Source organism: Suncus etruscus, chromosome 16 (assembly GCF_024139225.1).
Source record: "Suncus etruscus isolate mSunEtr1 chromosome 16, mSunEtr1.pri.cur, whole genome shotgun sequence".
Taxonomy (NCBI): Eukaryota; Metazoa; Chordata; class Mammalia; order Eulipotyphla; family Soricidae; genus Suncus; species Suncus etruscus.
The window spans coordinates 67,110,605-67,134,828 of NC_064863.1; the positions used below are offsets into that span (position 1 = coordinate 67,110,605).

General features: G+C 37.1%; 1 protein-coding gene across 1 annotated transcript in view; it reads left to right on the forward strand.

Annotated features, from left to right (window-relative positions):
* The window catches only part of FRAS1 (Fraser extracellular matrix complex subunit 1), a 377,453-nt gene that overhangs the window by 117,127 nt on the left and 236,102 nt on the right, over nucleotides 1–24,224 (forward strand). Inside the window, 2 exon segments of the mRNA XM_049789877.1 lie at nucleotides 19,236–19,388; nucleotides 19,620–19,766. Of these exon segments, the coding sequence (XP_049645834.1) occupies nucleotides 19,236–19,388; nucleotides 19,620–19,766 (300 nt within the window).

Below are 24,224 nucleotides of genomic sequence, written 5' to 3' on the forward strand. Positions count from 1 at the left end.
GCAAAACACTACAGGACATTACAGGCATCTTCAAGGAGGAAACTGCACTCTCCAAGCAAGTGAAAGCAGAGATTAACAGATGGGAATATATTAAGCTGAGAAGCTTCTGCACCTCAAAGGAAATAGTGCCCAGGATACAAGAGCCACCCACTGAGTGGGAGAAACTATTCACCCAATACCCATCAGATAAGGGGCTAATCTCCAAAATATACAAGGCAGTGACAGAACTTTACAAGAAAAAAACATCTAACCCCATCAAAAAATGGGGAGAAGAAATGAACAGACACTTTGACAAAGAAGAAATACGCATGGCCAAAAGACACATGAAAAAATGTTCCACATCACTAATCATCAGGGAGATGCAAATCAAAACAACGATGAGATACCACCTCACACCCCAGAGAATGGCACACATCACAAAGAATGAGAATAAACAGTGTTGGCGGGGATGTGGAGAGAAAGGAACTCTTATCCACTGCTGGTGGGAATGCTGTCTAGTTCAACCTTTATGGAAAGCGATATGGAGATTCCTCCAAAAACTGGAAATCGAGCTCCCATACGATCCAGCTATACCACTCCTAGGAATATACCCTAGGAACACAAAAATACAATACAAAAACCCCTTCCTTACACCTATATTCATTGCAGCTCTATTTACCATAGCAAGACTCTGGAAACAACCAAGATGCCCTTCAACAGATGAATGGCTAAAGAAACTGTGGTACATATACACAATGGAATATTATGCAGCTGTCAGGAGAGATGAAGTCATGAAATTTTCCTATACATGGATGTACATGGAATCTATTATGCTGAGTGAAATAAGTCAGAGAGAGAGAGAAAAACGCAGAATGGTCTCACTCATCTATGGGTTTTAAGAAAAATGAAAGACACCCTTGTAATAATAATTTTCAGACACAAAAGAGAAAAGAGCTGGAAGTTCCAGCTCACCTCAGGAAGCTCACCACAAAGAGTGATGAGTTTAGTTAGAGAAATAACTACATTTTGAACTGTCCTAATATTGAGAATGTATGAGGGAAATGTAGAGCCTGTTTAGGGTACAGGCGGGGGTTGGGTGGGGAGGAGGGTGATTTGGGACTTGGGTGATGGGAATGTTGCACTGGTGATGGGTGGTGTTCCTTTTATGACTGAAACCCAAACACAATCATGTATGTAATCAAGGTGTTTAAATAAAAAAAAATTATAAAAAAAAAAAAAAAAAAAAGAAAATTGTGAATCTCTATGATGAATGAGACTGGACACCTTTTCCAACTTTTTCATTTTACCTTGAGCATCTTTTGTTTCATTTATTCTAGCATCTCACAAAGCTAACCAGTGGTTATCAGAGCAATCCTTGTACAATGCTGTGCTAACTGGCGTGGAACAATTTATTGGCACTCCCTATGTGTAAAATCAAATAATGAACCTGTGCTCTTCTCCTCCTCCCTTCCTTTCTCTGTTGGCAAGCCAGGGGTCATTGATACTCACATTGATAGTTTTCGCTTCTGCTTAGCACTGAAAACCAATCAGTGATTATCCTCTGGTATCGGGGCTATAGAAATTTGCTCTCCAGACCTTTACTGAACAATTAGAACACTTGTTAGCATTTATTTTCAAATAATGTTGAATGCCCGAGTTCCTTCTATGTTTTTCCTATTTACTGTGATTTCTGAAAGAAGGCCTTTAAAAATGTGGTGGAAAGACTAAAGACATGCAAAAGTTTAAAGACCAATAAACCCTTGTTCTAGAAAAAGCTGTTTCAACTGCAACACTAATAGTCATAAAATAGTATTAATAAGTGGTTCAAGTGGAAAGCATTTAGGGAACTGGACAGAGCCTTTATTGGTCAGTATACCAGTTAGCTGTGTCTACTAGACTTGCTTAGTTGGAACCAGAGAAGTAAGAGACTTCTGTTTTATAGCTGCTGTTCAGTGCGGGGGGTGTGGGGTTAGCACTGCCTTACTTCTCACTGTAGCTACTCTCAGCCACAGGGAAGAAAAAAAGACACACATTATATCATGTAGCAATTACTACTAGGGTTTGATCATAAAAATCTTACCCATCCATGCCTTGTGGCCTTGCTTAGATTCCTTCCCTTTGAAAACCTACTTCCTCCTGGCATCCCCCCACATTGTAATTCCTGGAATCCTGATTATTTCTACCAATTACCTGGCACTTGGCATTGACTAACTCGGGTTTTCTATGAAAGTTCTTTTCCTGGGATCTAATAATAGCTGACTGTTCTAAGGGCGTATTTCGTGACAAGTTTTGTGCTAATTGCTTTGAATGCTTTTTACCATTTAATATTAACAATGACCCTCCAAGGTAGATTGAAATTTGATCTCCATTTTTGGAAGATGAAACTGAAACACAGAAAGAAATTCAAACTTGTTCTAAATGACAAAAGACAGGAGATAAAGCCAAGATTTGCACCTAGGGAGTTGATTCCAGCACTGACTCACTCATTCAATTTGTTGTACTCCTTAATGCTGTATACAACTGATTATGCACAATAGGGATTCAAGAATGCCTTCTTTGATTTGTAGATTGGCAAGGACTGGGTGACTTGCAGAGTCACTGTTGAAAAAAATGGTAAAACTGGCTGACTGGCTGGCTGATTTAGATGGTCATATGTATACATGTGATCCTATACTGTATTATCCTTACTAACTGAATAAGCTTTAGAGAAATATTAACCTAAATTTTTGATAATTAATATGAATTCACATGGGCTTTAATGCAACCATGTATTTATTTTTTAAAATATTACTATGTTACAATTTTATGGTTGACAAATGGGAAAAAACACATATTTGTCTTTTAAGTGGTTAAATTCATTCCGTTGTATCTGTTCAATATAATTTGATCTTCAAGTTTTCAATGATGGGCCTGGGTGATACCTAGCTAGAGATAGACTTACTCTTCAGTACATGGAAGGTTAAATATGACATATAGAGCTGACATTGAAGGCTTTTCTGGGACTAGTCCTTTTATTTCCAGCCATTAACATAATAATGGTGTGTGGAATATAGCTGACAAAGCATTTTTCACTTACATTTTTATTTGATCATTCCAAGCAAACTTCCCATTGAATTTAGAAGTAGACCCTCCATACAGTGCCTATCTAGTACATAGATGGTGATCAAGAAAAATTGGGTTAGGTGCAGAGGTGTAGCTCTTTGATATAGTCCATGTAAACTATGTTAACTAAACTCTGAAAATGAAGTGGTTAAAAGAATGACAGGAATCTGGTGTCAAATATCTACCCTATAAGACTCCATCATATTTAAGACATTTAGTGTTCCATATTCATATTAGAACACCGAATGCCTGAAACAACTATATTATGAACAACTTAGTAAATCGTGGTGTTATAATAAAAATATTTTAAAAGAATCATTCCTCTTCATGTGACCCATGTTTTTTTTTCATTGTAATTTTAATCATATTTTTCTTATCTCTATTTTTTTTACTTCCCAGCACATTACATCTCATCTTATTCTTCTACCTCTATATTTTTTCAATTTTCTGGTGTCTCCTATTGTTTTTATTTTCCTTATCTTCTTTTTTTTGCAATGCACTTTCTGCTCTTATTTCTCATCTTGTCACCCTATCTCCTATTGCTTGAACTAGGAAGCACATATTCAATCTCTATCCAGAGCTTCCAATGATTGTGTCTTCCTTGTTCTTTAGATTTCTGCTTTAAATAAAGCAAATCCCATACTGTCTGCTGAAGGATGATTGAATATTTCAAGGCATTTCGCTGAACTTTTCCTTTCAAAAAAGAGAACATGACCTATGTTTAAATTGATGTCTTTCTAAATTAAAAAAAGAAAAGAAAAAGAACTTGCATTTTTTCCTTCATATGACTTTTATTTACAATACCTCAACTTGTTTTGGTAAATGACACAAAGATCTAGTTAAAGGCTGTCACTTTGACAGAACTCCTGATGCAAGAAATTAATTATAATTGGAAGAACTATAGGCCAGACCCTGAACTGCAGAGAAAAATTTTGAGGGGATATTCTTGAAGCACATAATTGAATTTAGATTCATAGATTAGTTACTAAAGACAGCAAAACTGCTAAAGCAACCTTTACTTTTTACACGTGCAAGTTCCATGAGTTATATATGATAATCAAAAATAGTGATTTACAAGAAATTTTGATGATCAGTATCAACATCAGGGTTTTTTTTTTTGTTTGTTTTTTTGTTTTTGTTTTTTGTTTTGTTTTGTTTTTTGGGTCACACCCAGCAGTGCTCAGGGGTTACTCCTGGCTCTAGACTCAGAAATGGCTCCTGGCAAGCTCAGGGGACCATATGGGATGCCGGAATTCGAACCACCGTCCTTTTGCATGCAAGGCAAATGCCTTACCTACTCATCACCAAAAAGAGTTATGAGTGCAGTTAGAGAAATAACTACATTGAGAATTATCCTAACAATGTGAATGAATGAGAGAAGTAGAAAGCCTGTCTAGAGTACAGGCGGGGAGGTGGAGTGGGGAGGAGGGAGATTTGGGACATTGGTGATGGGAATGTTGCACTGGTAAAGGGGATGTTTTTATATGACTGAAATCCAAGTACAATCGTATTTGTAATCAAGGTGTTTAAATAAAGATATTAATTTAAAAAAAACGCCCTACCTCCATGCTATCTCTACAGCTCCTCAACATCAAGTTTGAGTTGATTTCCTACAAATAAAATATAATAACACTTGCTACGTGCTGGCTTCTCCTATATATTATCTCATTTATTCAAACTCCAGCCATGGCAGGTCAGTTCTATGATCAGTATCAGCATTGTTCTATAGCCCAAAAGACTGAAATTGGAGACTTTACCCGGTTTATCAGTGTTTCACACCTAATAAGTTGGGGTGTGAAGGTGCTTACCATGTGTCATCAGCCTTCATCACCTAATTGTGTTCAGATAAGACCCTCTCTGCTTCTTAGCAATATAATGCTTAAAAAAATTTTGATGCTTTATTATCTTGCCTTTTATGGCTTTCCATAGTCCCTCTCCCTCCTTTTTCTTGACACAAATCTTACTACATCTTTGATTTTTTTTCTTTTTAGAAGACTAGCACATTCTGATAAAACAAAAGGTCATTTACCTATTCTACTCAATGTATTTAATATCTTCTAGATGCTTTTTCCCCTTCTTTGAGAGAAAACCTCTTTCATCCTGGTCAAGAGAGCCCCACCATCTTTGACTCAAACCTTCCTGTCCCATTACATTCTCAGGCTGGTCTTTCCAGTGACTTGCTGCCTCTTCTGGTTTCCCATTTCATTTTCATTCTTTCCTCTTTATCTTTTCTTCTCCCTTTCTCTAGTACCTTACTAGTTTTCACCACAATAACCCAACCTCCTCCACCTTCTCTTCTTTCTCTCCTCCTTTCTCTTTTTGTTTCAAGACCATGCATGATGAAAGTGCTCAGGAGTTACTCCAGTCTTGATGCTTAGGTGTCACTTCAGAAGTGGGGATTAGGAGGGGGAGAAACATGCAGTTCTGAGCTCAAACTTTGGCAAACTGCATGCAAAACATATACTAAACCCATTGCGCAGAGCTTTTCTCTCTGGTCTCAATCTTCACTTCTAATTTCTCATTAAGTTGTAGCTCAAGTGCAGTGGGCATGCGCAGTACTTATTTTTCTTTTTTTTTTTTTTTTTTTTTTTTTGGTTTTTTTTTTGGGCCACACCCGGTAACGCGCAGGGGTTACTCCTGGCTATGCGCTCAGAAGTCGCTCCTGGCTTGGGGGACCATATGGGACGCCGGGGGATCGAACCGCGGTCCGTCTCCTAGGCTAGCGCAGGTAAGGCAGGCACCTTACCTCCAGCGCCACCGCCCGGCCCCGCAGTACTTATTTTTCATCTGCCTGTTGGACATTTGACCCATAGGACCACTATATTTTAAATTCTCCAGAGGAAATCTCCATCTTCTTTTTTTCCTAACCACAATTTCCCTTTCTTTCTCTGTCTTGGGCACAGACTACTGATTTTTCAAGCAGCTCAATTCAAAAACAGTTCATTTACACCAACTTCTTCCCTGTCTATTTAACATTCTCACCACTTCCACAGCTTTCGAGCGCCATCTTTGCAATGATTCTTAAATGTATTCACCTTTCTCTGAAAGTCTAGAGGAAACCAAACTCATCTTTCATGGACAATTTTTCATTTTTTGTAAAGAGTTTTTAGTATGTCTAAGGCTTTTATTCTTACCATGAGAGTATCAACTTTGGGTTCTGACACTCTCTTAGGTGCTTCTAGTCTTTCCCTTGATTCTTGAGGAGCTGTTTCAAGCTACCCAGTTGCATGTGATACTCTCCTCATATTCTCCCCAAACTGTCCTTTCCCATCATTAGCAAACACCTAATAAGCATTCAAGTTCTTATTCCATTTGAATAAATTATTCTCTAGCCCTCCTTTGGCAACCTGTTGCATATTAGAAGTGGCCTTTTTTTTTCTAATATTAGTTTCTATGATGAGCATCTTGATATATGGATCTGAGATTGCCTCCCTGTTCTAACTCCCACAGTAACTTTCATAGTGTCTCTGTTCTATACTAAATGGAAATGGAAGGTTTTTATATTAGAGGTAAACTAAGAGAAAAACATGATGAAAGGTTTTAGACCAGGCCTCATGATGGATGGGCAGGAATGGTTGCTTACACCTCCTGTCTGCAGTGAGCACTAGCCCCCAATCTAAGGAGAGCTTGGTCCTTTCAGTTGACAGTGCCTCTCAGAGATGCCTCTTAATAATCCATTCTTGGGTTCTGCTTCCTTGGATCCTGTCCCTTTCTACTTAACACATTTTTCAGATAATAAACACTGGAGAGAAAACAGTGTCCTGTAAAGTTAAGGCCAGTTTGTTTACTGCATTTTTATGTTTCATTGTTTTGTTTTGTTTTGTTTGTTTATTTTTTCAGAGAAAATAATATCCACAGACACTGAAAAAGGGGGTGGGAGGTTTGTTCTTTGTTGTTTCCCACTTTCTGTGTTACTTTGGATCACCTAATCAAAAGAAATTATGACTTAAAAGAGCTCATGGGGGGGGGGCTAGAACAAAAGTAATGACTAAAAGAAAAATGTTTTCTGGGTTCCTTCTGTATTTGACTCACAAATAGACCCCCATCTGTTTTAAAAGTGTCAGGACTCGAATTTTGCACTTTTAAGATCCTCTAGTTTATGATGAAATCACTACTTTATGCCTGTGAGAAACAGCTACAAGTGATGATTATTTTAACTGCTTCAAAACACATTTAATGTGGTTGCATTAAGAGCCTAATCGACTGACAGGACATTATTACAAATCTCACTGTGTGTCTAAATTTGTCTTTATAGGTCATTATTTATCAACTAAGGAGTCACTGCTCCATAAAATCAACATCCAAAGCCAATGCTTCGACAGTGTACATTGACTTTAATACTGTCAAGCTTTTCTGACTTTGCTCCAAAGATGTGAATTAAGTTATTTCACTGTCATATGCTTCCCTCCATCAAGACTGTTGGTAATCGTGTTGATTCTTGAAGCCAGAGTCTGATTTGAAGAAAACAACATAGGGTTATCTCCACATGTAATTTCTCATGGCTGCACATAGTATATTTGAGAATATTGCAGCTGCTGACTCAAAATAGTATCTATGTATGTTTTGAACAATCTTGCATGCTATATTTATTTGTTTAGAAAACAAATGGCATTCTCTGTGTCTTTAAAACAACAACCATGAAATGTATTTATTTCAGTTCCAGTTATAACAGTATTACCAGCCTCCCTTATAATGTGTTCATTAATTTGTTTGCTTAAAGTACTAATTCACTGGGTTTGTTAGCAAGACGACACATATACAAACAACTGGAATTCAATCTGCCCTCCCCACAACCACATGCTTTTTTATCAGTTATCTGAAGCAAGGTAAAGCATAAATGATCCGAGTTTCTTTTCTTGTCGTGCTTAAGGAGTCTTATGTTTAAATATTCTTTGCTGTAATTGAAATAATGACAGATCAGTCTTCAGTTACTTAGTGGAAATGGGAGGACTCAGATAACATCCAAATAGGTACTGTGTTTCTGCAGTTAATAGTTGCATACTCCCATGAATTCATATTTGAGGCTAATCTTCTTTTGATAATAGACAAGAAGGTCTTTTGCAAATGCTTTGTAACACAGATGAGGTTTATAAAAGGGAGGCTAAACCTTGCAGAGGTGATTAGATTGGTAGGTTGAACATTTCTTCTTTCTGAAAAAACAGCCCTGGTAAAAAGTAAAGCTATGACAATAAAATCTCTTTTTAACTATATCCTGTGAAATCGTTCCAAATATCACCTGTGAGGAGGAGGAGGAGTGGGAGATGGAGTAAGGAGGGAAGCTAAAGAATTTGTTCTGTGCCTTGCTGGCATTTCAAAGAACACTGATACTTAAAAAAATTTTTTTTAAATTAAATTGCCATGAGATAAACGATTTAAAAGGTTGTTGATATTTGAGTTTCAGTTAAAAACAACCTTTCTTTTTCTTCCTCGTCCTTCCTCCTTCCCTCTCTCCCTCCCTTTCTCTCATTTCTTTTTCTTTTTTTCTTTCTTCATTTCTTTTTCTTTTTTTCTTTCTTCATTTCTTTTTCTTTTTTCTTTCTTCATTTCTTTTTCTTTTTTCTTTCTTCTTTTCTTCTTTCTTTTCATTTTCTTTCTCCTCTTTCTTTCTTTTCTTTCTCTCTCCTTTTTTCCTTTTTCTTTCTTTTTTCCTTCTTTCTTCCTTTCTTCCTTTTTTCTTTTGTTCTTTCTTTCTCTCTTTCTCTCTTCTTTCTTTCTCTCTTTCTTCTCTCTCTTTCTCTCTCTTCTTCCTTCCTTCCTTTCCTTCCTTCCTTCCTACCTTCCTTCCTTCCTTCCTTCCTTCCTACCTTCCTACCTTCCTTCCTTCCTTCCTTCCTTCCTTCCTTCCTTCCTTCCTCTTTCTTCCTTCCTTCCTTCCTTCCTTCCTTTCTCTCTTTCTTTCTTTCTTTCTTTCTTTCTTTCTTTCTTTCTTTCTTTCTTTCTTCTTTCTTTCTATCTCTCTTTCTTTCTTTCTTTCTTTCTTTTTCTTCTTTCTTTCTTTCTTTCTTTCTTTCTTTCTTTCTTTCTTTCTTTCTTTCTTTCTTTCTTTCTTTCTTTCTTCTTTCTTCTTTTCTTCCTTCTCTCCCATCCTATCTCCATCTCTCCCTCTCTTTGTCTTCCTCCCCTTCCCCCCCTCTCAGTTTTGTCCCACATCCATGGGTGCTCAAGTCAGCCACATTCAAGGCAATTTCCCTACCCAGTTTTATAGTATTGCTCCCACTCCAAAGACAGTTTCTGACAGTTGTGTCTGCTATGCTGCTAGTCCAGCAAGTAGGAGAATTAGAATTTGTCAGTTGGTCACCACCTACCAAGAGTTGCCTTGTAATCAACTTAGTTCCTGGAAAACATGCCCAGAGATTTGATTGTTTGTAAAGTGACTGGTGTCCTAGCAATTCCCCAGGGCACGTGGTCACATCCTGTGTGTGCTGATGGCACTTATGCCACTTCTTAATTATATTTAGATAGTGTAATTGATACATTTGACTGCCCATGGGGATAGTTCTCTCTTCATTATCTCAAATTGCACTGACAAGGCAATTGTAAATTGTCACACACAATAGCCAAGTAGCACCCTTTTGCTTTGGGCTTGAAATGAATATTGAAAACCAAGTGTTATAACCCACATTAACCTGTAACAGGTCTCCACATTTCTTACAATCTCATAGTATTTTTACTTGAACAATTTTTCTTTATTCAAAAAATTAAGTTTATTATTAGGTACTGATGTGACCAGATTCTACTTTGCTTTTTCTGCTTGTTTGTATTTTTTATGAGTTAAAAGATATTTTAAAGAATAGAACACAGTTGAATTTAAGACAGATTATTCCACCTCCAATTCCATCACCAGTGTTAACATCTCTCCATCAATATTCTTCCCATACAGAAATCTTTCCCTTTTTATACCTTTTTAACAAATGTGGTGTGTGTGTGTGTGTGTGTGTGTGTGTGTGAGAGAGAGAGAGAGAGAGAGAGAGAGAGAGAGAGAGAGAGAGAGAGAGCATTTTTCCAATGAAATTTTTGTTTTGTTTTGTTTTTTGGGTCACACCCGGCAATGCTCCTGGCTCTATGCTCAGAAATTGCTCCTGCCAGGCATGGGGACCATATGGGATGCTGGGATTTGAGCCACCATCCTTCTGCCTCTAAGGCAAATGCCCTACCACTGAGCTATCACTTTGGCCCCTTCTTCACTGAATTTAAAGTATGTGGGTTGATAAAGCAGATGATGATTATCTCTGGAGTGCAGTCATCTAGAATATGACTAAGTTCCATTGTCTTAGGCTATTGGCAGGGTCTGGGTCATCCAGGTTATCAGGAACTACCTCAGCCCAGCCTTGTGCCATTTAACAAATGTAATGATTTATTAAATACTTAATAATTCCTTTTAAAGAACCATATATTCCTATCCTTAATCTGCTTGTTCCCCTTTTATCTTTATCATTCCTCCCTTTTCATCAGGGGACTCCAACTATGGCAGGGGAAGAGGAGTAAAAGAACTGATCTGGCTGTTTCCTATTAGGAGTGTAGGAAGATTTGGGTCACAGATAGAAAACCTAAAAGGGGTCTATCAATGGAAGAAGTTAAGTAGAGTATCCAATCCATCTGCATTAACACCTTTAACTTAAAGGATTTTGAACAAGAGTCAAGTTTTATTAATGTCTTTAAAAAGAATGGACCAAATATTTTAATGTGGAGAAGAATTTAATTTGTTTTGTTTTTATTTTGAAAATAGTTTTGGAGGTTGACTATTGTGAGCTGAGTTCTTCCTGGTCATTCCTGGAAATCAAACCACTGACAAGTTATTATTATTTTTTTTTTGAGTGGGTGTTTGAGCAGTGATGTCTAGCCAAGCTCTGGACTGACCATATAACCAGGCTCCTTAATCCTCAGTTGTAACTCTACGGGCCCCTAGGATGTGTTGTTCTTACTTATTTTTTTTTCTTTTATCCTAGACATCATGATTTACAATACTCTTAATAGCATTAACTCTTTTTTTTCTTTTATCCTAGGCATCATGGTTTACAATACTGTTAATAGCAGTAACTCAAAATCAAGCAAAAAGAAAACAAAAAGCAAATTCACACATTGTATATGTGAAAATTTAGAATTAATATATTTGTTACATGGACACACATTAACTTCTTAAGGAGATCCTGAATCTCTATTCACTGCCATGATTGTTTCACTTTATAACATTATTAATATTCTTAATATGCTTAGTCTAGCTTAAGCCCCTGGAGATCACTGCAGCTGCAGGATATTATTCATAGAGAAAATCTTTGAAAGAACAAATGAAGGGGGTTTCCCCTTCCTGGAAAAGTTTATATTAAGAGCTACTGTATACCATAGTTTTCTTGGAAGGTTGGTTCACTTCTGTGGCTCCAATGTATTCTACTATCCCTAGTTACCTTCATTCACCAATTTCTCATTTAAATATGTAATAATACATAGAAACCTTAAGAAGCAGTCTTATTGCATGTAAGCATGCACACACATTAGCCTTTAGCATGATGCTCTTTTTTTTTTTTTTTTTTTTTGGTTTTTGGGTCACACACGGCAGTGCTCAAGGGTTACTTCTGACTCTATGCTCAGAAATCACTCCTGGCAGACTCGGGGAACCATATGGGATGCCAGGATTCAAACCACCATCCTTCTGCATGCAAGGCAAATGCCTTACCTCCATGCTATCTCTTCGGCCCCACTACTGGTATTTCTTTTTAGTTTTTTGGCGTTTTTGTTTGTTTGTTTGTTTGTTTTTGTTTTTGTTTTTGGATTACACCTGGCAGTGCTCAGTGGTTACTCCTAAATCTATGCTCAGAAATCACTCCTGGCAGGCTCGGGAAACCATATGGGATGCCAGGATTCGAACCACAATCCTTCTGCATGCAAGGCAAACTCCTTACCTCCATATTATCTCTCCTGCCCCATGATACACATTTTTGTGACTTAGAAAGTATTGCAGAACTAGTTCAGCTAGGTCCTCTATGGTTTTATCATATCTTCGGGTGAGCTTTTTTCTGTTTATTGAAGGCATCCGGTTTTGTTCATCTTCTAGATTTTCTTTGGATGTTTTTCTATTTCTTTTCTTAGAATGCTTTTCAAATTATATCAACCCAAAACTCTCTTTTCAGCTAATTTCTACTCTGTTCCTGGTTTGGCCTCTGATAGGAAACCTTTCTTACCTCTTGGGCTGAGCTGACATCCCTCTTAGAAGCTACAAAAGCCCATGCTTATCCTCTTAATGAGGTGTGGAATGTCTGTCACAGACTTATGGCTGTCCCTTGCATCCACATCTGTCTTGTTGCTCATCCAGAAGTGTCACCAGCTCTATTGCTCTGTGACACAGGATTTAGTCCTCTTTAAAGCAAGATACATAGCCCAACTCCACTCTACTATTATTGGATTCTAGATTAACTCCAACTCAAGATTGAGTTGCTCCAACCATATTTGATAAAAGGTGAAAATGGGGGCCAAAATGAAAGATTTTTTTTCTTGACCCCATGATGCTAAAGCTATTTTCTAGACTGGGATTAGAAAGTTAAGGGTCTTTGAAGTAAGCTGTGTTAGTGGGGATGGTCCTGAGTTTAATAGATCCATTGCACATTGAATTTTTTCTCTTATCTTTCTTCCATGCTTTTGGTGACATGAATTTGGGGGTTTGTTTTGAAAGTTTTAACTGCAAGCATATTATAGTCTGTACCTCCAAAGATTATGATGATCTAGTGGGGGAATGGATAGTAGAGAAGGAAAGAACTCACCACTGATTAATAGCTAAAATTATTGTTACTGTCACACATATTTCATACTCAATTGTAATTATATACCCAGAATTGATTTTTCTTCACCATATGAAACTCTGTGAATAAGTAGACACTTGAATATTTTCCATTGTTTTTTATATAGGGGCCACATTTGATAGTGCTCAGGATTACTCCTAACTTTATTGATCAGTTCTGGAAGTGTTCAGGGCACCATATGGGGTGCTGAGGATAAAATCCCTATCAACTACATGTAAGGCAAGAACCCTGGGTGCTGTACTAGTACTCCAGCTCCTGAATATTTCTTTAAAAAACTTTTATTTTTAATGTTCAGTCTCACTTATAATGAAGAATATAAAAATTTAAACAATATAAACAAGCAAGCCAAATTATTTTTTGCTATTTTAAAATTGTCTAATGTAACTAAAAGAAAAAAAGCCTCAGTAAATATATCTTAGAAATGCAAATTGATACATTCTGGAAAACTATTGGTCATACAGCAGACTTCACTTCTTTCTGTTTCTATAGTATTGAAGGTTTATGCTGTGAATATATTTATACATTTATAAACAATATAATTTCTTCATTTTAGTTTTCATATTTTTAAAATGGGAACAATGACATTGCATACAGCATCTTTTCAAAAGAGATTTTGCATCTATAATCGGACAAAACCTGATATTCAAAATATAATAGATCAAAGCCATAATAATGTGGATTATATGCATAATATTGGGAACTAGACATATCACATATACAGAGGTCTTGTAACTCCCTTAATTTTTTTTTTAATTTTTATTTTTTTATTTAAACACCTTGATTACATACATGATTGTTTTTGGGTTTCAGTCATGTAAAGAACACCACCCATCACCAGTGCAACATTCCCATCACCAATGTCCAAGTCTCCCTCCTACCCACCCAACCCCCGCCTGTACTCTAAACAGGCTCTCCATTTCCCTCATACATTCTCATTATAAGGAAAATTCAAAATGTAGTTATTTCTCTAAACTCATCACTCTTTGTGGTGAGCTTCCTATGGTGAGCTGGAACATCCAGCTCTTTTCACTTTTGTGTCTGGAAATTATTATTGCAAGAATGTCTTTCATTTCTCTTAAAACCCATAGATGAGTGAGACCATTCTGCGTTTTTCTCTCTCTCTCTGACTTATTTCACTCAGCATAATAGATTCCGTATACATCCATGTATAGGAAAATTTCATGACTTCATCTCTCCTGACAGCTGCATAATATTCCATTGTGTATATGTACCACAGTTTCTTTAGCCATTCATCTGTTGAAGGGCATCTTGGTTGTTTCCAGAGTCTTGCTATGGTAAATAGTGCTGCAATGAATATAGGTGTAAGGAAGGGGTTTTTGTACTGTATTTTTGTGTTCCTAGGGTATATTCCTAGGAGTGGTATAGCTGGATCATATGGGAGCTCGATTTCCAGTTTTTGAAGGAATCTCCATATCGCTTTCCATAAAGGTTGAACTAGACGGCATTCCCACCAGCAGTGGATAAGAGTTCCTTTCTCTCCACATCCCCGCCAACACTGTTTGTTCTCATTCTTTGTGATGTGTGCCATTCTCTGTGGTGTGAGGTGGTATCTCATCGTTGTTTTGATTTGCATCTCCCTGATGATTAGTGATGTGGAGCATTTTTTCATGTGTCTTTTGGCCATTTGTATTTCTTCTTTGTCAAAGTGTCTGTTCATTTCTTCTCCCCATTTTTTGATGGGATTAGATTTTTTTTCTTGTAAAGTTCTGTCAGTGCCTTGTATATTTTGGAGATTAGCCCCTTATCTGATGGGTATTGGGTGAATAGTTTCTCCCACTCAGTGGGTGGCTCTTGTATCCTGGGCTCTATTTCCTTTGAGGTGCAGAAACTTCTCAGCTTAATATATTCCCATCTGTTAATCTCTGCTTTCACTTGCTTGGAGAGTGCAGTTTCCTCCTTGAAGATGCCTGTAATGTCCTGGGTAACTCCCTTAATTTTAAAAGTCGACAAACTGGAAGTAAATATTAAAGTTACAAAAACTAGTCATTTTGTTCAATGCTGAAATATTATGCAATCTTTAAAAAAGATCTTAATAATATCACTTGTAATGGCCAGTACAAATGCTAATTATATTGAATAGCAAAGTTATATGTATGCATTTAATATAATCTTACTAGATGTAAAATCATATGCAAGTTATGAAGAAAAGGAAGACTAATTATTCAAAGTTGAAATTTATTTTCACTGAAACTCATACTTAATTTAAATATTTGGGTTTTTTTGATACTTTATAAGTGCTTTTTTAACATTTCTTCCATGGCTGATCTTGGATTCAGCAAATTAAAGCTACTGACTTGAGCCTGCTTCAGCCAGTCTCCTGTTTCAGTGATAGCAGTGGTCCTGAGCCCAAGCCCATACCACACTTACAAGCAGCTCTGTGCAGTGGGACTGGCCAGTCACATGCTGTCATATCTGAGTTCTCTAGTCTGCTCTTGGGACCTAAACTTTTGTGATGACAAGTCACAACTGCAATGCTAATACTGATGCCCCCTTTTCTCTGCTTTTTTATGGCTCCTTTCCCTGCAGATTTTGAGCTCTCCCAAGAGGGTTTTTTTCCAAAGAGGGTTTGACTTTCAGTGAAACAACATTGCCTTCTGGATTTTAGGATTTTGTTTTCTTATTGGTTTAATAAAATCAGTCAGCCTTCAGAGCAGGATTTTATTTTGGGCTTTCTTCAATGTCTTATATAGGAAAGAATTGAACAAAAGTTTTGCTTGAATAAATAAATACAGGATTACTCAGATTGATATTGGAGAATGACTCTACTCATAGGATCTTATTTACTGTATATTAGGAATATTATTTATTGATTGAGTTAATTGATTGTTCCTCAAGGGCTAGTCCTAGTTCTGTGCTCAGGAATGATCCTTGGCAGTTCTTGAAGGACCATTGTGATGTTGGAGACCAAATCAGGTTTGACTGCATTACAACGCAAACACTTTAACCCATGTAGTAGCTTTCTAGCTTCTTACTATAACCACAGGATGAATACAGCTTATGAACAAAGCTTTGAAATTCTAGATTTCTAGACTTGAGTAATTAAACTGTCTTAAGTAAGGTAGAAACTATAAGCTAAGTTGAATTAAAGTAATGCTTTGGGAACTTGCAGTTGATTGTTTTATATTTTTCAGGTATCATTTATTGATTTTTCCTGTGTTCCTAGGCACTAATGTCATCATACAGTTATACATATATATTTTTTCCAATAGCTTCTGTGGCTTATCATGAATTTGTAGAATGAGAGGAAAGCATTAAATGATTTTGGAGTCTCTGCATTGTGGTAACCTCTTGGCAACTCGCTACAAAAATATGATACAAATCTTTCTTCATTAAGACCTCCAAAGAGTAAGACCTTGTTAAGGGTACAGAAGAAATTGAAGGTTAAAAGGAATGCCCACATTAATACAGTAATTAGAGGTAGAGAAGGGGGGCCTGACGAAGAGGGTGCCTAGATAGTACCAAGTTGGAACATGGTATCAATGAAAAGGGGTAGTATGAAGTGTATCGCAGGGGTTTGGAGTTACAAAATTAGAGGCCATTAGATTTTATCATTAATAGGTAAACAGAGACCTTACCTAGGAAAATAATATAGAAGAATTATGGCATTTTCAGGTACATGACAGTGAAGTGAAGAATAGGGAGTTAAGGACACTGAGCAGTATATAGGCAAGAGGTGTGGTTTTTTCTCTTTGGGATGGGGAGGTAGCATGACTGAGATTCAGGTGAAGAAGTGTGAAAGGATATGGGTATAGGATGTAATAATTGAGGCCATAGAGATAGAAGAGTGGTTATGAAACTTGCCTTGCATGTGGCTAACCAAGTTTTGATCTCCAGCACCACATAGGCTTCGAGTCCTAGCAGTAATGATCCCTGAGAACCAAACCAAGAGAATCGAGACCACTGGGAGTGGCCCAAAGAAAGGAGGTTCAAAAAGATGCAGTAATATTGAAAATTACATCAAGAATGTGGATGGAGGAATTTATGTCATCCTGCTTGGGGGTGGGATGGAGAAAGGAAATAAAAAGGGGTAGATTTTTTGAGGTTGGCAGCAAGGAACCAAAGGTGCTCACACTTGCTAGCCTGAAGTAATTAGAGGATGAAATGGCCTTGGGAGAGGTGGAAGTGTTTGCAGGTGGGACTAGAGATGAGTACTGAGGGGTTGGATGCAGCTGCTTTAGGCTGGAAAGGAACACTCATAATCACTTACTAGTTTCTTTTATCAGTAATTAATATGTTATATTCATAAACAGCATTTGAGATCCCAAAGATAAATCAAATCCATAAATATTTATTTATTGTACCCACAAAACACTCTAAATATGCATACTTTCTCTTCAAAGCATCCCCTTAGTGATTATTCTTTTTTTGTTTTTCTAATTGCACACTAGAGGACGATTCCATCAGGTATAGTTTTTAGACCAGGGAACACCTGCAGAGCTTGTTAATACATGTCTGAGACCAGAACTCTGTAAACACATGCTTCAAAGAGGAGAAGGCCAAAACATTTCAAATGATGGAGTCTTGTATTAGTAGTATTTCCTGGGTTCCTAATTCTCTCATGTACTTACCTCACCACAAGAATCATTTGTCACCACCATTTGCTGTCAGAGCTTTTTGAGTTGCCCTTTGGAGCATCAAGGACTGTGTTTTTATGCTATGAGGAGAACATACAGAAATAAAACAAAAAAGGTTGTCATTGTGGAGAAATTATAAGGTAAATTAGGGTGTGAAAGAGCTTATTTTATAACACTGAGGGATAACAATGTTCCTTTTAGGATATTAAGAATTGTGCCTGATAGAGGCCGAAGTGATAGTATAATGGATAGGACATTTACCTTTCACCTGACCAACCCAGCTTTGATGTTTGGCATTCTATATGGTTTCTAGAACCCTGCTAGGTGTGATCTTGGAACACAGGGCCAGGACTAAACCCTGAACACTAGGTGTGGCCCAATGCACACACATACACAGACACACATGTGCACACGTAAAATTTACTTGGTATTGACAAAAGACTGCCTGAATTTGAAATTTTTGAACTGTTGAGGAAGATCTGTAGCTGTTGGTTGGCATGCTTCTAGAAAAATCAGCAATCTGAGAAAGTAACTGTCTTGTGCAGCTTTTGGAGTAACAAGAATAGTTGTAAACAGACTTTGCATATAGATGAAGTGGTGTTGATATGGGGCTGAGATAAGCTTCTGGTAGTAAAAATATATAATGACCAAATATAAAGACAGTATCTCTAAGAATTGAGAAAGTTATGCTTTCACAGCTTTCAAGAGACAAGCATTCTGTTTCATTGATATAATTTCTTTTGTTTAAATAGCACTAGAAATCACTATCTCTTATTTATAAATAGTTGACATGACATGAAATAAGATGTTCCTGACCCAGGAGAGGTGTCTTAGCAAATGCAATCGATGCTTAATTCCTACCAGGGAGGATGGTAAAGTCCTTGCACCAGAGCTCTCTCATCTACTTTCTCGGGTCTCTTCTTTTTTATTATAGTGAGAAATTAAGAATTTTGGGGTGGGGTACATACATTGCAAAGCTTAGGAGAACTCTCTGCTCCATACTGGCAGTGCTTGGGGGGGGGCAAATGGGATGCTGGGACCATATGGGTGGCTATGAACAAGGCGAATGCCCTCTCTACAGTATTTTTGCTCTGGCCCAGGAATTATACTTTTCTCCCACATTTGGGATGTAGGTCAATAAATGTTTCTTGAAGGGGAAACACTGGAAAACAGGACCAGTGAAGTTTTTTTTTTTTTACCTATAGTGGGGACAGTACTGTCTTTGTCCAATCATATCTTGTACAATGGAGCTTTTGGTGAATTGGTATATCTTATGCCACAACTTTTCTTTATAACTTAAAAGGATATTGCTCTACTGACCCTGGAGACCATGTCTAAGGGAATGAACCATGCAGAGGTTGCTATGCATATTTCAGGAACACCTGTGAGTAGGCCTGCGCTGCTCTGAAGTTCTGGGAGTATCTAGGGGCATCTTGATAGTATTAATGATATTGTGTCTGTCAGTCTGACAGTTTTCTCTATTTCCCTAGCAAATATCTGTCATATGCTGTGTAGATGAAGGTTATTCAATTGAAAATGAATGAAAATTCAATCACTGTGCTGGGCCTGGTCATTTGCAACAAAACTCAAACACACAGCTTGTAGAAGTCCCAAGCTTCTACTATACTGACAGATTCTGCCTTTGGGCAAGTCCCTGACTGTCTGTGATGCTGTGGTGCTAATTGCAGTCCCTTCTGCACTTTGGTGTCATGATTAGAGTGGTGCTCACAGCAGTCCCATCTTCTCTCTAACTCTTTGCCCTCTCTAGACTGCCATCCTCTGTGTCGACACTGTGTGGCTGACCCTCACAGCAACGGCAGCATCTGCCTGATGTGCCAGCACACCCAGCATCTGCTGCTGGGGGACCACTGCGTTCCCAGCTGCCCTTCTGGATACTATGCAGCGAGAAGAGTTTGTAAAAGTGAGTAAGTGGTGAGCCGGGAGCCATTGGGGGTCCCAGGGGCTTCTCTTTGGGGGCAGCAGTTGAGAAGCTTAAACTTCACGGGAGAGAGAGGAGGCAGACTGCACATGTGGGACCATAAACCTGCGCTCATACTCATAGCATTGGGACTTTTATTACTGGCTCTTGGGACACTGCTTTGTAAGAGAGTTTAGCTTCACAGTCTTTGTGTGTGTCTTTTTCCCTTTGCAGAATGCCACTCCTCCTGCCAGACCTGCCATAACAAAGGTCCCTTCTCCTGTTCCTCTTGTGATCCCGGCCTTGTTCTGACTCACCTGGGCACCTGCAGTACTACCTGCTTTCCTGGACACTATCTGGATAACAACCATGCTTGTCAGTGTAGGTTTCAAAAATACATTTTTTTTCTCCTTACCTTTTTACTGAGTTCATTTAAGAGAATATGAAGTTCTTGTTCCCTTCATCTCACCAAGGAGCCTGTATTTTCATAAAAAAGAGAGCAAATTAATTTATGAAGAGTATGGATAGCATATTGTAACTCAGATATTTCCCTAATTGGAAATTGGAAATCTTTTCTCCCAGTACAAGTTGCATAATTGTGGGTTCATTGTGTAACCTCTCTGTTTTACAGTTGTTTCATTTTAAAATATTAATGGAGAAAAATAAATGTTAATTTATATAGTTTTTTTTCCTAAGCAATTTAATTTCCAGATCCTGAGCAAAGAGCGAACCTCATTCTAGTACAGAATTGGGGGCATAATCCTCTGGATTAATTTTCTTTTGACATATATTTGCTGAATATTGACACTCTGCAAAGCTTGACACACTACATAGCATTCAGTTTCTGCTCAAACAGTCACACGGTCGTCATTTTAACTTGTATAGATATTTTCTCAAATAAGCCAAAAAATGAATAATTGCCTGTGTCAGGCACAAACAAAGAATTAAGATGAATTTGGAGAAGGTCATATCTTAAGGAGAAAAAATTAGGAAATTTTTACAGATGAAGGAACACTTTTGAGATAGGCTGTGGTGGTTTATTTTATATCAATCACTAAATCATGATTTGCAAAGAAAAGAAAAAAGAAATCATTTCATTGTCTCTTTAAAGAATGATAGTTAACAAATATAGTATTGATACTTAAATTATTTGTCCTAGAATGTACAATATGGAAGGAAGTATACAGCAGTGGCTAAGAGGTGGAATTCTAAAATGAGCTGGCTGAAGTCAAAATTCCATGTACCATTTATAGCTTTGTGATCTGAACCAAGTGAACTAATTGCCAGGCCTCGGATTCATTAAGAGAACTGAAAATAGCATTTCTATCTAATAGTATCTTGATTATCACAAAACCTCACAGAATATTTTTCCTAATACATTTGCCATTGTTATTCTTATCATCTGAAATAAAGGACAAATTAAGTTATGAGTGATATTTTTGTTTAATAAATAGACACAAGGATTGGTGGAGATGTTTTCAAGGATTTGTATTTGAAATGAATTCATACATCATCTGTTGAGATACTAGAGATACAAAGTACTTTTTGAGTTGATGAAAAGAATCTTACACTTTTATAATAAAAACTTTGCTTGATATATGTCATCTGTCTGCCAGAATCTGTAGTTTCTGCAACACAAGAGATTCAAATGAAATACTTGCATGTTCTGTTCAAGAGTGAGAGTATATTGGTGAAGAAATGGTGACTTAGATTTATGAAACTCTTCACAGGAATAGAATCACAAAAAATAATAGTACAGAAAAACATTATTACTGTGAAAAGATAGGTAATAAGTATATTTTATTAAAACATTTCTCTTTATGTTTTTGCTTGAATGCAGGGTGAATTCTGCATTTGCTTTGCTCCCATGTAAATAGGATTTTATAGCTATTTCAGTTGCATTAAGATTCACCTAACTTTAGTCTTTGGCTGCTACTTAATTTTTATTCTGTCTGCTATTAAATAAAGCATCTCCCTAAGTTAGGGTATAAGGGAAAAATAGATAGTTGAGTATGTAAAGTAAAGCAACAATGTCTCTTAAAACATTCATAGTTATAATTATATAGTCTGATAATTTTATAAAATGCACAGTAGGTGACTTTTAAGAAAATAGTCATTTTAAATAGAGGCATTATTGACCTTTTATAGAAGAATTTAAGGTCTGGAAAGTGCAGATTTTGATCACAAAAACCCTTAGAAATATGTACTGAGTACCAAAATTTAAGGATGAGTAGTTGAGTCAGGGACTTTAAATCGACGAGGCTACCAGAGTTTGAGATGTTCATAGGCAGATTAGGAAGACAACTCTATAGCCAACCTTATATCTACTGCAGACATTCTTATTCTCTCTCAGAATTGTATGGCAAGGAAAGAAATCAGTTTCATTTTTGGGGAGTCAAGGATACTGTAGGTGAGTTAGCTGCTTTTTCAGCTCATTCATTATCAACCCCCAAGTTTCTTATACTGCCTTTTCCCTCATTCATATGCTTATCCTCAAATTATGAGATTAGCTGTCAATTTCTACTTGGACTTCTCTGCTTCAGGGAGAATAGGATACCATCAAGCAGAAGTAGAGAACCCTCATTGAGAGAGAGTGCAGGCCTCTTAAGAGGCAGTAGACTTCATAAACTGAGCAGTGCTCTCCTCGCTGAGCAGTAGCAGTAGTACATCCCTGTTCCCTTCACTGATTTTCTTCCCAATTACTATCTTCTCTTCTGTCCTCTTGGACAGTTCTTGTGGGGACAATGACCTCATGAAAACCACATCTGAGATTCCAAATGTGGTCTTAGCAGCATACTGTAATGTGACAGATCCTCTGTGTAGTCTGAGTAGCAGAGGATGGAAAATATGCCCCTTACAGCTACATTGTTTTTGGAGAAAGCTCAGAAGTCAATTGGCTTGGATGTATGTGGAAGTACTCTGAAGGATGAGTATTTGAATGAGAAACAGAAAGGCTGAGAGACTAGTGGTAAGATTCCCTTCTCAGTGTGGCTCTATTGCTTCCCCCACCTCAGTCTTCTATGTCTAGTCTTCTAACCTATCAAAGTGTGCAACATGAATCCATTTCTTTTTGAAGTTGGTGAAATGACTGAGTTTTGCTAAAAAGCACATAGAAGTACTGGGTGGGGAAGGGCGGGGAGGGTGCAGGGTGATAAGACTGTAGAGTAGACATCTTTACTAGAGACACTGGCAGAGACTTGGAAGTAAAGGACAAGGAGCATTCAGCTGTTACCCTGAGCTGAGGAATTGGCCATTGGGCCTTCTTTGGGGGCAGTGCCTTGTCAGCAGATGACATGGGGTAAGGGGCAGACAACTAATGTTTAGGTTACATGGAGATTGTAAACACTTTGTTTCCTTAGTAGTCATTCACTTCTAGTAAGCTTCTGATGAATTAAAATAATTTGATAATATGTGTAGGAACTTCTGTCTAAGCAAATCTTTTATAGTCTCTTTTTCTTCTCAGCCATAAATGCAGAAGTTTGCTTATATTATTGCTTATATTAGATAATTTCTAATTTAGTTTATTTCTTCAACTAGATAAAATAATATTTTTCAACTAGCTAAAATAAATAATAAATAATAATAAATAATAAAAATAAATAAAAATAAAAAATAAATAATAAATAAAAATAAATAATAATAATAAAATAAATGTGAAATTTTTTCTGCTGGTGAAAGTGAATTGTATGTTTTTACATAGGTGGATATAGTATGTTTAAATATCATGGGTATGATTTCTTTGTTTTTGTTTAAGTGTGGATCCAATAAACAGCAATTAATTACAGTTAATTAATTACTAGAGACATTTCTTTTCTTTTTTTTTTTTTTCTGGGCCACACCTGGCACTGCTCAGGGGTTACTCCTGGCTGTCTGCTCAGAAATAGCTCCTGGCAGGCACAGGGGACCTGGATCGGCTGCTTGCAAGGCAAACGCCGCTGTGCTATCTCTCCAGGCCCACTATAGACATTTCTATTGTTACTTAATAAAGGTTCACTGGTCACTTTGTGGTATGCACTTCAAATCAGCTACAGTTCTTTATTTGCAAGCTTAGCTTATTAAATTCTGTGGATATTGAACAAAGTTAAAAGTCCTGAGAATTATATAGGAGAATCAAATAATCCTGAGTATCTCATGAGTGAGTGAATTTTAGAAGTGAGAGAAAGAGAGGTGTCAAGAAAGACCTCAGCTGTTTATCATGAACAACCCAGTACAATTGTAATACTAGAGAAGAAAGCATGATCAGATTTGAATGTCTCCTGAGAAATACAAGTGGGAAAATCGGTAATCCAGGTGGTCACCTTTAAGTATTCCGTTTATAAAATATGGGACTTCTTGAACTCTATGATAAAGATGATATCCAATTTTGCCTCACATAAAAATCTAGATCTATCCAGTGAACTATGGAATGTGATTTCTTAAGAAATTGCATTCAGGGGCCTGAATGATAGTACAAAGTCTTTGCCTTGCAAATGGTGGTCAAGGGGTTTATTCCCTGGCACCCTATATAATCCACTGAACTTAACAGAAGTGATGTCTGGGTTTTGAACAAAGTGTGAGCCAAAACAAACTAAGTAGGGTTCAAATAAAACTCTAATCTGTTAATCTTGAGCCATTGGCATATATATAAATCCTGTTCCTGAACTGAAGAACATTTTGGATGTGGGACTTCCATTCTTGGATTTGTTATATATCTTTTCTGAAATATATGATTATATTTTATTATTTTTATTTATTTAGGGGAAAATTGTGAGCCATCATATTTTTTTAGAGGTTATACTATTTTTTTAAAGTAGGACTTTGTTGCTTTGCGGCATCTGTCTAGGTTTGATCAATGCTTCA